This window comes from Argopecten irradians, chromosome 5 (assembly GCF_041381155.1).
Source record: "Argopecten irradians isolate NY chromosome 5, Ai_NY, whole genome shotgun sequence".
Taxonomy (NCBI): Eukaryota; Metazoa; Mollusca; class Bivalvia; order Pectinida; family Pectinidae; genus Argopecten; species Argopecten irradians.
This window is the reverse complement of record NC_091138.1, coordinates 21,889,714-21,902,812: the sequence shown is the minus strand read 5'-3', so window position 1 is coordinate 21,902,812 and position 13,099 is coordinate 21,889,714. Positions and strand designations below refer to the sequence as shown.

The 13,099-nt window shown below is 32.9% G+C and overlaps 1 protein-coding gene across 4 annotated transcripts; it reads left to right on the top strand.

Annotated features, from left to right (window-relative positions):
• The first annotated feature begins 2,437 nt into the window (after window positions 1–2,437).
• LOC138323217 (splicing factor U2AF 50 kDa subunit-like) lies at window positions 2,438–11,236 on the top strand. Of its 4 annotated transcripts, none has more exons than XM_069267643.1 (11): window positions 2,438–2,547; window positions 4,616–4,748; window positions 5,480–5,592; window positions 6,297–6,550; window positions 6,733–6,871; window positions 7,176–7,255; window positions 8,767–8,889; window positions 9,256–9,342; window positions 9,886–10,006; window positions 10,254–10,357; window positions 10,758–11,236. In XM_069267643.1, exons 1-11 carry the CDS (start codon window positions 2,496–2,498, stop codon window positions 10,887–10,889), a joined length of 1,338 nt encoding a protein of 445 aa, XP_069123744.1. In that variant the 5' UTR covers window positions 2,438–2,495; the 3' UTR covers window positions 10,890–11,236. The 4 variants fall into 4 exon arrangements, with proteins under 4 accessions (XP_069123744.1, XP_069123743.1, XP_069123742.1 ...); XM_069267642.1 differs by having other exon boundaries at window positions 5,480–5,598; XM_069267641.1 differs by having other exon boundaries at window positions 2,445–2,547; window positions 4,544–4,748.
• The last annotated feature ends 1,863 nt before the right edge of the window (window positions 11,237–13,099 follow it).

Genomic DNA, 13,099 nt, shown 5'->3' with positions numbered 1-13,099 from the left:
TGTCTGCGCAATTAGTATCTCAAACCATATAGGGCATAGTATCATGGATTTTTTCGGGATGCATTTAATTATGTCAAATACTTTTATATTGAAGTTAGATAAGAACCTCAAACTTTTCAATTATGGTATTAGTGTAAAGTAAGTAATTTTGTTACTGAAGAAAATACTAATTAATCTGCTCCTGATTTTGATAGATAAAATCTTTAAAAAGTACTTTTGTACAATTTAACATTATATACATGCACATTATACTTTTGCATTGTTACATCTGAAAAAAATACGAGATCTAAATTAGTTTCCATTGTGCTATTGTGTCAATTGCTATTTGGTAGAGTAATATGTTAGTGTTACGAGCAGACAGTGCAATTAAGGTAAACTAAAAGCATGGACATTATTTGGACATTATTTTACCCGCTGTCTTGTATGTACACTTCATCGTTGTGAAAATGGTGTCTTGTTTCACATATAGCTACATTGCGTATTCAATTTCACGATTCGTCTTTTATATCTAAACCAATACATGGCTTTCTGTCAGATTCTGCCAGAGGCTTTCTCTTTGCCTAGGAAACAACGGCGAAACAACCATATACATTACGATATATATGTTGTGGTGGACGAGAATGATTGCTGTAAGAGATCCATGTTTCTTTATCAAACCGAATTGATATGGACGAGAAACTTGTCATTCTCTGATCAAAAAATCTATCTTCTATTCCAATACGTAATATTTGTTTCAAAACGTCAGTTAATTAAGCATTATTCCCAATGTCTTTTTGGGTTATGAAGTCATAGACAATAAACGGAAGGACATTCTTCATGGATGTGAAGCGTCTATGAAAAAGAATGTCCGTCCGTTTTTTGTTTGTGACTTCATAGCCCCAAAAGATATTAAGAATAATGCTTATAATTTAATTCAGTCATAATAAGTCAGGTACTCATTAGGCATAAATTTCCGTAATTTTAATTACGCTTTTAAAATCCCCCGCGAAAACGTTTTGTATTAATGACGTCATAATAAGTTACGTACAATTCTTTCGGTCTATGGAAAAATAACCTCAAAGATCTAACCAATAGAAATGGGTTTAACATATGAAATTAAATTATTTAAGCATATCCTAAAATTTTCATAGTTCGAACGCAATGGAATCAGATATAATATTGTAACCATGTATGGATTAAACTAAGCCTTCACGGTCGAATATATTTTTAAATATGTTTTCTGAGCACTTTTCTTGATCTTAAAAAACATAGTATTTATAATAGTTTTCCATAGAAGTTTCGGATGAGAAACAATCTAGGCTCTTTACAATATTCTGTAAAAATATTCAGCTAAACTGGGATAATTCATAGTTCAGATATAGATCGTAATTCAATTCAAACTGATGGTTTGATAATTATAGGCTCTGAATTGAATATTCTTTTCATGTGATATTTCATAAGTCCGATCGTTGGTTAGTAAATATGTTTTAAAACTTCGATGAATTTCAACGCTATCATGTGCTGCGAAAATTCAACGTCACGCCATTAATTATTACCTGACGTCACTTCATTGTTTCTGTTAGGACCACACACACACACCCTCACACACAAAACATATCTCATTTATTACTGACGTTAATGTTATAGCTTTGTAATTACAGGGTTCAATTTATTTTCCCTAGCTTAATATTGATTATCATATGTTTAATCAACTTTGAATTTAATTTTGACAAATTTTGAATCCATTATTTCTAGATCATGTAAATGTGACTTTATTCAGATTTATTGCGTACATAATGTACGTGATTTAACTGATATCAACGTACAGGACAATTATTAGACATATAGATAATGCATTATTTCATATTTTAGTAACGATTATTTTTTACTATACATTTCATTTCTTTTTCCTTTTTTCCTTTGGATTTTCTTTATCTCATGTATTGATAGATTTTAACCAAATTTGGCATATTTGTAGAAATTTATACATTTTCAGTTCATAATATTTGAAAAATTTCGATTCCGATGCTTCAGTTTCAAACTATCATTAATTATTTTGTGTACCGCTTAATCTTTTTTCAAAACATACACATAGAAAAATTATGTAAATATCATGAGCTGAACATGTATAAAATTCTCTATAAGTATACCAAATTTGGTTAAAATCCGTCAATAGATGAAATCATGAATAGGGCCTATTCAAAGGGAAAAAACTAAAAATGACATGGAAAAGTTACTAATATGCTTACATCCCTTGAATGTACATTGTGTATGTAATTTAGGATAAGTTAATATGTGTTTATATCTTATTAAATGTTGAACATTATTTTTTATATCTCGGCAGATTAGGTATTGATATGACATATCATGGATGATATCTGGGATATATAAACATGTGTGTAGGCTTAAATTCGAAACGGTGGTGTGATACCTAAACCCTAGCGGCAAGGGGAGGTAATATTGTGTTCGGCCGAGACGCCATTTTGATTGACCGGTGCGTGTGTGATCTGATAAAAATGGCCGACGAATTCGATGATTTTGAACGACAACTTGCTGAAAACAAAAATGGTAATATTGAAATCCGTTGCTAGAAATACTATTTCATTCAAAATCAACAAGAAGAATTAATATGATGGCTTATTGATCCCTGTTGATGTTTGACTAGGCCTATTGTTCACCGATTTAGACCCCGGAATACCGAGTAGCCTAGTGATTACCGCTAGAGCTTTGTACGTGAACAGTTAAATGCATTTTTCGATCTGTTACGTATAACTTTGATCGATGATAAATTATAATCAGATACTTTTGATTCGGAACTGTCTTCCGAATAAATCTCTGATGCCACGGGAGTTGGAACCCCACACTCGTCTCATGATCACGCGTCCCCTCAATAGGCCGAATTAATTATTCAGGCAAAGCATTGTATCATCATGGTACAGTATACGTATAAAACATATCACATAAAGATGAATTTAAAAAAAATAACTCATTAAAAGGAAATTTTGAAACGAGTTCAACAACACAGTGCAGATAGAATATTATAAGAAAGCCCTGGAATTTGACAAATTCAGGTGCACTTCTCAAATTCAAAGGCTTTAAATTGTCTTCATATAATATTACTGTGAGTGTTCATGGATATGTCATGTATGGGGCAGTTGGTACCTGAACCATGAAGTTTATTTTAATATATTTAAAAAAAACTAGGTAAGAGGTCAGATTCTGACCTGTTTGAAGGATAAATGAAAGACTTGTCATACTTTGTTGGCGAATCGGTGATTCCATGAATAGAAGATGCTATTTACGGTAAACCTCCGGTTAATTCGAACTGCCGGATAGTTTGAAAACGCAGTTTTTTCCAAAAAAAACCAGTAATTTTTTAGCTAGTGATAGTTCGAACACTGACTTTTTATAATCAATCCTATTTCGGATAGTTCGAACACGTCAAATTATGAACGTAAAAGTAAGATTTTTGTCGGCAAATCGGCGCAATGGGGTCCCCAAAAATGGTGATATATTTTGCATATTGCAACAGTTTTGATGTTTGGAATGAAAATTGTATAAATGATCATTATAATTACCACACGACAGATAAGTAATGAACATTGTAAGTCATAAAAAAAATTGTTTATGCTGATATATCGTACACAAAGCAGCAAAATCAAATTTTTAATCTTAGGCCCCGACAATGTGTATTTAAATTCACTGTACCTGATGGAAACATGTGGACGAAATCACCAATGTTTGTTAAGTCCAATCTAGATACAGATATCAGTTTAATTCGACATTAAATATGCATTCAGTCTATCTTTAGTCAGCCGATCAAGGTGTTAAATTACCTGTAAACATGTACGTGCCTCACGCTGGCTACCAGTTACGAGGTGTCACAGCGAGCATCAAAAGCCAGCTGCTGGGTCACAGCAAGTGGGTGTGATTACATATTCAGCTCCAGCCAAAGCAATCCACGTGTTGGGTAATTAAACAATAGATACGTAGCTTTTCATCAGGTTAAAACTAGCAGACAATATGCAATCAGGTTTTGGACAATCTCACAGTCACAGTGCGATTGTGACCTACTTTAACGAACTGAATGTAAACAAATATTTTCAACAGCAGTTTCGTAAATGCAACCAGACTTTCTTTAACTAAAAAAGTAAATAAATAAATTTACGTTTGTTACGAAATATAACAAAGATCTAACTAGATTTTCTGTGGTTTATAGTTTCTATCTCAGTTAACAGACGTCGATGTGAATTCTAGGCCGCGATCGTGAACAGTGCTGTTTGGGGCCTTGTCCATGTGCACATATGCATGCGGCTTCTGCTATGCAATTAATCATAAATTCACAAATTAAATGCTGAATACATTATCTTCAGGAAACTAAGTACTTTTTCTATAGATTTTCTGCCTTACATTGCTTATGCCTGGTACATCGGTACTGAAAACTGATTTTTACCGATTTCAACTCGGATAGTTCAAATTCACGATTTTTCCCTGAAGGTTTACTGTAATTATTTGGTTGCTAAAGTAGGTGTTACTTTTAAGTCTTTGAACATTGTTTTTTTAGCAATTTTTAGCAAATCAGAACCTCTGAAAATACTGAGAAAGGCAAAATCTGAAGCTGATCATCTTATTGCAGAATTTGAAAAGGAAAAGACAACGTCCAGTAGAAGACGCTCGCGTTCAGGTTCAAGAGGAAGAGGCAGCTCAAGCAAAAAATCCAGCGACAGAAAAAGATCCAGATCACGTGAAAGAAAGAAGCGATCACGCAGGTAATAATATTAAAGAAATGGGTGTATTTGTGTTATCTTTGTTTAGAGATTTACATGCGGTACAATATAATTTCTCCATGAGTAAGAACATACAATTAAAACCTATTAACGCGTAACATTAAGTGTAGTGCTGCATACATATAAAGCTGTAATCAAATGTTCTTACAAGTGATCATCTACATATGTAACAGCAGTGATTTTTGTATATGATCATTTCAGGGGTCTGTGCTTTTTTAATATGGAAAAATATTACATTTATCCTTCCTTTAAATGCATATATTTAGCAGAGGTTTTTCTTTATTTGGGAAAATATTTACGTGAAATTGGGGAAAATACAGCTCAATTTTTGTAGGAGAAGGGGCCAAATTTCGGCCCCAAATGCACCCAAAAAAAATCACTGAGTTAGTATTTGCCTTATTTCAAAGTCATTTATCTCAACCAATGAAATATGATAAGCTTTGAAATCAGAAGTGAAAGAATCAAAACAAGGACAATATAATGTGCATATACATCAGTATCCTATGGTCTTCTGAGTTTTGTGCTGGGTTCAAATATCTGTTTTCTGGAAAGAAAGTGGAGGCCTTTTCATTTTCTATGCTTAATACAGAAATGGAGTAAATACTAGTCCGAACATTTTCTTGCCATGATTGTATTTGAACATAATGTAAAGTCAAAGTGAAAAGCAAATGTATGATATCATGTAACTCACGAGTTTCTCTATGTTTATATAGCCGTTCACCTAGGGATAAACCAATTCGTCGGAGAAAGAAACCATACAAATATTGGGATGTTCCTCCTGCAGGATTCGAACACATGACCCCAATGCAATACAAGGCAATGCAAGGTAGTAGTGCGTATCATATCAGGGATTTTTCTATTTAGAAAAGATACTGAAAGGTATGCAGTGTCTTTTCTCAGTTGTTTGCCTTTTTTTTTCCAAAATTTTACATTTTCTTTTATTCATGTGCTTGCAACTCAAGATCTTTTCCAAATTTCTGTGCATTATGATTTTTACTTTTTAGAAAATCTTTTATGGATGTAATTTTTGATCCAGCTCAATTTATAGACTGACTTCTTTATGAAAGTGAAAATCACAAAAGTGATAGAAAAATCCCTGTCAAATGATACGTTTTGAATGTCCTAAAAAGAACACACTTTTTCAAACTATTTGTTCAATGATGAGAAATTCTATAGAAGTCTATTTATAATGCTTCCTCGTGTTAACTTTAGCATCTTTAGTAAAGTTGAAATTTATCTGAACAAAAGCTATTTGGAAATTTTCTCTTGGTACATGTTTCATCAGCACAAGTAAAATAAACAAATTATTACTGTGTATGGCATTTAAGCAGAGGTAATTTTATGACAGGTTTTAAATGCTATTTGGAGTGAAACCAAAATGAAATCCATTTTGTTTCTGTTTTAAGTTAAAACTGTAAATGTTTTGATAATTTCGTTTTTGTTATAATGTTTTAGCATGTGCATGGTTAAGTTATAATTGTTTTGAAATGAAGCCTTATCTTTAGTTGGTGCAACTATTCTCTTTTGTAGGTAATGGACAGATTCCTCAGACGATCACTGTACCAAATGTAGCCCTGACCAATACCACAGTACCCTTCGCTGGAAGTGCCATTAGTCGACAGGCCAGACGTCTCTATGTTGGAAATATACCTTTTGGTGTAACAGAAGAAGCCATGATGGACTTCTTTAATCACCAGATGAAAATGACAGGACTTGCTCAAGCAGATGGCAGTCCGGTCATTGCTGTCCAAATTAATCTAGACAAGAATTTTGCATTTTTGGAGGTAAACAAGATTTATAGACATATATTGGTTATGGAGTTAATTGAAACATATTTGTAGTTTATTTTACAAGCATGATCGGTCTTGAAAAGGCTTTTAAATCATTTTAAAATCATGTTTTATAGATATACCTAGATTTTGAGTGTTTTGATATGTCTTGAATATGTGGTATATTTCATTTTCAGTTCCGTTCTGTGGACGAGACAACACAAGCTATGGCATTTGACGGAATAAATTTCCAGGGTCAGTCATTAAAGATTAGAAGACCTCGAGATTATCAGCCCCTTCCTGGCATGGCAGAAACACCAACAGTGAATGTTCCAGGTAAAATTAACTCAAAGTTTATCGTCAGTGTCAATTCTAGACACATTGAAATAAACATTTGTAAAAGTATCTTAAAATCAATTATGCGACATGAATTGATGTTTTTGCTTTGTATAAATGAGTTGGATATTTTAGATAATTTTGGAATTAGCATGAAGACAAAAATTAATATTTTCTTGTAGATGGACATGTTTTTGGAATGATAATTTTGCTGTGAAAAAGTTGTTTATCTTTAGAATTCTATACAAAGATTTATTTGATATAGATTTTGAATGTATTGTGATACAAAATTTTCTATTTATAGGTGTGGTGTCGACAGTGGTGCAAGACTCCCCTCACAAAATCTTCATTGGAGGCTTACCCAATTACCTAAATGAAGACCAGGTATACAGTGATTTTATAGAGAGCCAATCACAAACACGGAGAGAAATGTTTGTTTGAGTGGTCTTGCCTGATGCTTGTGATTACAGGACACCAGGCAGTCTTGTCATTGCAGATCGCTGTGGGGTTTTATTCAGGCCAGAGTCTGAGGCAGCTGTGTTGGGCAACAATACCATGGGTTGTCTTCCCTGCCAAACATGTGCTACAAAACCTTCTTTGCATTTTACAGCTGTCAGAATGTTTTCCGATTTTTACTTTCTTATTTTTTTCCCTCTGTCCCATCTTTTTCAATTATTTTCCACATAGGATGTGTTTTAAACGGGGTTCCTGAAAAAAAAATCATAATAGATTTGTATAAATTTTTTTAATCCATATTTTTTTGAATCAAAAGTTTAAATTAAAATGTTATACCAGACTATTTCGGTATGTTCTATTTACAGGGGTTTTCTTACAGAGCCAAGATTCAATTTTTTACAGGCTTCTTTTGCAGTGGTTTCTGTTTCAGCTATTTTTATTCTGGTTTAAAAAAAAATGTAATGCTTGATAACATTTCTATTGATAGATTTAAATAATGAAATGCTACATTTAAAATTGAAATTGTGTTTTATTTCTAAGAATATACAAAAACAAAATAAACAAAAAAGATTAATAAAAAATACAAACAATATGATAAAATCTCTAAAACTTCTGACAGTAGGCCAATAATTAGTACTGATGAATGCATTTGTTACCACTTAAACATTACTCATCTTTTTTCTTGTTTCTTCCCCCATTTGTTCCTCAGCATAGGGGAAGAGCTTGAACCCCACGGTAATTGTTTAACTAAGCATCCAAGCATCAAAAGGCAAGTCTACGATTCATTAGGTGAGAGTATCAGATTTCAGCCTCAGCCTTCCAACTCTCCGGCCGTGACAACTGTGTCAATGTCGGTGTGATGCGATGTGGGTCGTTGTTGATGAGTGTATATAAGGGACATGCATGATACTATTTTCCCCAGTATAAGATCTGCTCATGTTGTTCCTTGTCTAAGTGCTCCTAGCAGGAAACAACACCAGGGAAATCAGGGTCGCAAACAAGTTTATCGTTAAGTTATTAACTTGGATATAGAAAATTTAGGTTTGCTTATAAAATTTGTGTCCAACTCTAATTGTATTGGGGAAATGGGTTCTGAATTTCAAATAGAAGTAATTAAAGGTTAATAACAGAGTTCTTGTAGATACTAATCACTGCAATGCAAGTATTTTGTGAAAATCTTTTTCAGGTTGAAAATTTCAGTTGCATTATATTTGTTTTGGTTATATTATTTTTTTCAAATTGATTAATAAATACTTTATCTCTTTTCTGTTTCCTCTAAATTATATTGTTTAAAAGGGTAAAAAAAGTGAAACAAAAACTACATAAAGGAAATAATAATTCTAAAAAAAAATCACTCATATGAAGTATGCAACTGATTTTTTCTCTCAAAAACACATAGGAGAGCCTTACTTATTTTAGACTTTGTTTATTTTAAATAGGTCAAAGAACTCCTCACATCATTTGGTCCACTCAAAGCTTTTAACTTGGTCAAGGATAGTGCTACAGGATTGTCCAAGGGCTATGCGTTTTGTGAATATGTGGATATTACCATCACAGACCAGGTACATATCCACATTAATATAAAATGGACATCAATGGAATCCTTTGTATTATGTGAATCGTTCACTCAAAAGCAATATAAAAGTTATATGTTACTAAAAGAACATTTTGTTGCTTGGAATTTGAAAAAAAAAAATCTTGAATGTAGAAAAGCCTTGAGTTATTCTATTGTTACATTTGGAATTGTATTCTACAAGATAAATCTATATGAAGATACTTTTCCATTCTGCTAGATTAGAACTATATCTTAACTTATGCAATACTTGAATGAAAAGTAATCAAAATTTAATTAACATGTTATAGATCACTGTATTTTGCTGAATTTATATTTGCTGTTCATTAATAAAGTTATATGGAATTTCCCACAGGCATGTGCAGGTTTAAATGGTATGCAGCTTGGAGACAAGAAATTGATTGTCCAGCGAGCTAGTGTGGGCGCTAAAAATGCCCAGGCGGTAAGTATAGCAACATGAGCTTGTTGATCAGATCTGGAGCAAGTCAGTCTGACCTGTATTTTGACACGAGTATTTCACACAATATTTGTTAGAGTTATGCCCCTTTGTATTCTGTGTAACTTATTGGTAATTGTGCATTTGGCTTACTTTTCCTGTAGACAATATAATTAACATAAGTATATGTTAATTTACTTTGGGCCCATCTTGCATTAAATTTTGAAGTCATTTCTTATGATGAATAACATCACTTTATCAACTGAAAGTTGAATGCATTGTGTCATATAGATTCCTGTAGTATTGGCCATTGTAATATGTACATACAATTTTTTGTATATTAATTCTAATTCAATTTAGAATCATAATAAAGGATTGATAGACACACAAATAATGTCTGTCTTATAAGACAAATGACTTAAGCTGTTAATATGTTTTAAGCCAAATCAACCGATTAATTAACTTACAAAAATGTGACAGTTGTAATAATTTCAAAGTTGAAGCAAATAGGGAATGTAATTGCTGATCAGATGAATGTTTCTTTTACAGCCAGTACAGCTACAGATCCCAGGCCTAAATATGACCCAGGGATCAGGACCAGCTACAGAGGTGTTGTGTCTGATGAACATGGTCGCACCAGAGGAGCTGGAGGATGAGGAGGAGTATGAGGGTAAATACACTCAGTAATATTACTAAATCTCATGACGTATTATCAAAGGGTTTTCATTTTTTGCTCAATATTCCAAAACATGAAAGTCCTGTTTTGTTAAAACATTGACTGTTATTTGGATAATAGTATCTCTTACACTGTATCGATCCTTGTGTGGCAGAATAATTACTGATTGGTTACTTACATAGGTTCTATTCAGAATTGTAACATCGTAATTGTCATTTGCTCAATTGTTCTTATTTCACAGATATCCTTGAAGATGTTAAGGAAGAGTGTGGAAAGTATGGAATTGTGAGAAGTATAGAAATCCCCAGGCCCATCAAGGGTGTGGAAGTCCCTGGATGTGGAAAGGTAAACAATTATACTGAACAAAGTTACTCTTATTATGATGCAATAATTGTATGTCTATTAAATGTATGTGCCAAATCTTTACAACTGCACCTCATTGAAGTCAATCGGTCGTCAAAACAAAAGTGCAAAAAAAAAAAAGATTTTGTAGATAGCATATTATATTTTACATTGGATTTTACTGTTTTACCTACATGTATTTCATATTTTAAGTCTGCATTCTATCTCTAAATTTGTAACATGAGTCGTCCTTTCCTGTTATTTGCACACATCTGAAGTGAAGTGCATCCACTATTGTTTAAAATTAGATCGCCAAACAATAAATATATTCAACATTTCATTGTTCAAACGAAAAATGGAATGTTTACCCAGTTAAAACCTGATTTTTTTCGTTTCATTTCAGATATTTGTGGAGTTCAACTCTATTATCGATTGTCAGAAAGCCCAACAAGCACTTACAGGAAGAAAGTTCTCCAATCGTGTTGTGGTCACTTCCTACTTTGACCCTGACCAATATCATAGGAGAGAATTCTAGATTTCATCATTTGAACTTTAATGGTTGATGTGATCATGTCGGTTATTTGAATACAGCAAATTTAAGAACTAGTGACGTTGGACATATTTTCCCAAATGTGTCTGTTGTTACATTTAGTATTTAAACATGTGATCATTTCTATCATTGTCATATTTATGTCAACATTTCAAACATTTTCATTATAATTATGTTACCAAAGTTTGCTTTTGTTTCTGAAAGGAAGATGGAATTCTTACGGAAAGGAAAGAAATGACAATATTTTGGTGAATATTGAATGATGATACATTTTTTGTATATTTTTTTTCCTCAAAATCATCATGAATAAAATATTTGGAAGCAAAACACAAGAGTTCTTGAAAACCTTTTGAGACGAAATATCCATCTTTGAACAGAGAGCAGGACATTGATTTATTTCCATATACAAAGGCCTTATCATAGCAATTCCTAAGGTCTTATGATTGATTTATATGGAAGTATTTCGAAGAAAAATTAATCATAGAGATTATTCATTTTAAGATTATGCAGGCACTTTGTTTGAATGGAATAGCCCTTATGTATATCAGTTTCAAATCAAACATGAAATATGTGGAAATACACTTTGATGTCTAAGACAAACTTTCCTTATAACTAAAAATTGTCTCTGTATTTATTAGCATAATGGAATATAAATAATTCTGAATCCACTCTTTTATATTAACATTTTGATAGCTCACCATCAAATATGTCTAATATCTGGTTTAGAGATTTAAACATGGTTAGGCCATATGACATTGAATATAGGTCAAGGACATTCATTAGACATTGCTGATCCTCTAAAACGAGTTGGAACATAACTTATCTCACACGTGTTTCTGTTAAAAGCAATTACAAATTTGACTAATAACTTACAAATTAAGGTAAACAACAATAGCTTGGCTGCCTTACAAAATGCTGTAGTGAATGACAAAACCTGACCTTTGTATGATTGTGACTGACAGTGTGAATACACGCACCATAGATAGGACATTTGAAAGCGGAAAAATGGGAAAAGGTAGGTTTTTGCAGAAAAATATTTATGGTGGATTTTGATGTGCTATGTGAGGTATGTGTTTATTGGCTGGGAAACGTGCATAATATGTCACTTCTAATTATGACTAAATGTTTTACAAACAAACCTATTGTAACCAGTTTATTATGAACAAAATATAATATAAAATAACAGCAATTAACGTTACTGAAGTTAGAACCGACCAGGATATGTTATTGATATGGCTGGTTGACATGTTTCCACTCTACATTGTAGTTTTTCTGACATGTGCCTTCAGGATTAGGTGATTTAATGAAAATTTTGAACTCGGGTGGGGGTTTCGATCACCTGAAAATATTTTGTCACAATCACAACAAAGACAAAAAGAGATTCCGAAACTAGACATGTTTGTGAACAAGAAACACCTGTGACACTGGTTGATATGTAGAGTTTCTAATGTTTGAAAGGGACATTTTTTTTTACTTCGGTCTGGCTTACAGGTTGATACAAAGATTGTCAAATCAGATTGCATTGTACATCGTCAAAGGGTGCTTCAGATTCTCCGGAAACATTTGTACCCGACATCGGTCAAAATGAACGAAAATGCCTCTGAATGGAAGCATGGTTCATTACATCATTGTAGCAATATACTAATCATACTATTGATTACATAAATTATATAAGTTTGATCTAACAGGGGTGGTGGTCTTTTCTATTAATTAAACATGAAAGTGTAAGTAATGAGTGATACGGGGGTGAAAGATAAATGTTTCCTGAAAACAGTTGTTCATAGTTTGTGAGATGTATTTGGAATAAGTGTCCTTTGAAGACGGTCACAGTCGGATGGGTGTGTATTTTCGCGCGGTGGAGTTGTCAGTTTTGTCCTATATAATTTCCAATACCTGGTACCCCATTCGGTTATCAAATTAATAAATTTATGAAAATTCAAGTACATATGTGCCTGCGCCTCAATTTGTAGCTATGCATTCCATCTAGTTACTGGTCCATCATTTAAACGCAAACAGGCCATGTGGTTATTTTGTTTAAGAATATCATTAATACATATTTTTTTTTTCAGTAACATAGCTGACCGATATGCAATGAAATAGTGAACGCCGGGAAGAGTTTTGGCAATCTTAAATCGTCATAGCTTGATCCATCGAGCATGGTCTTCATCTGGCACTGGCGCGAATATGCAGGCAAT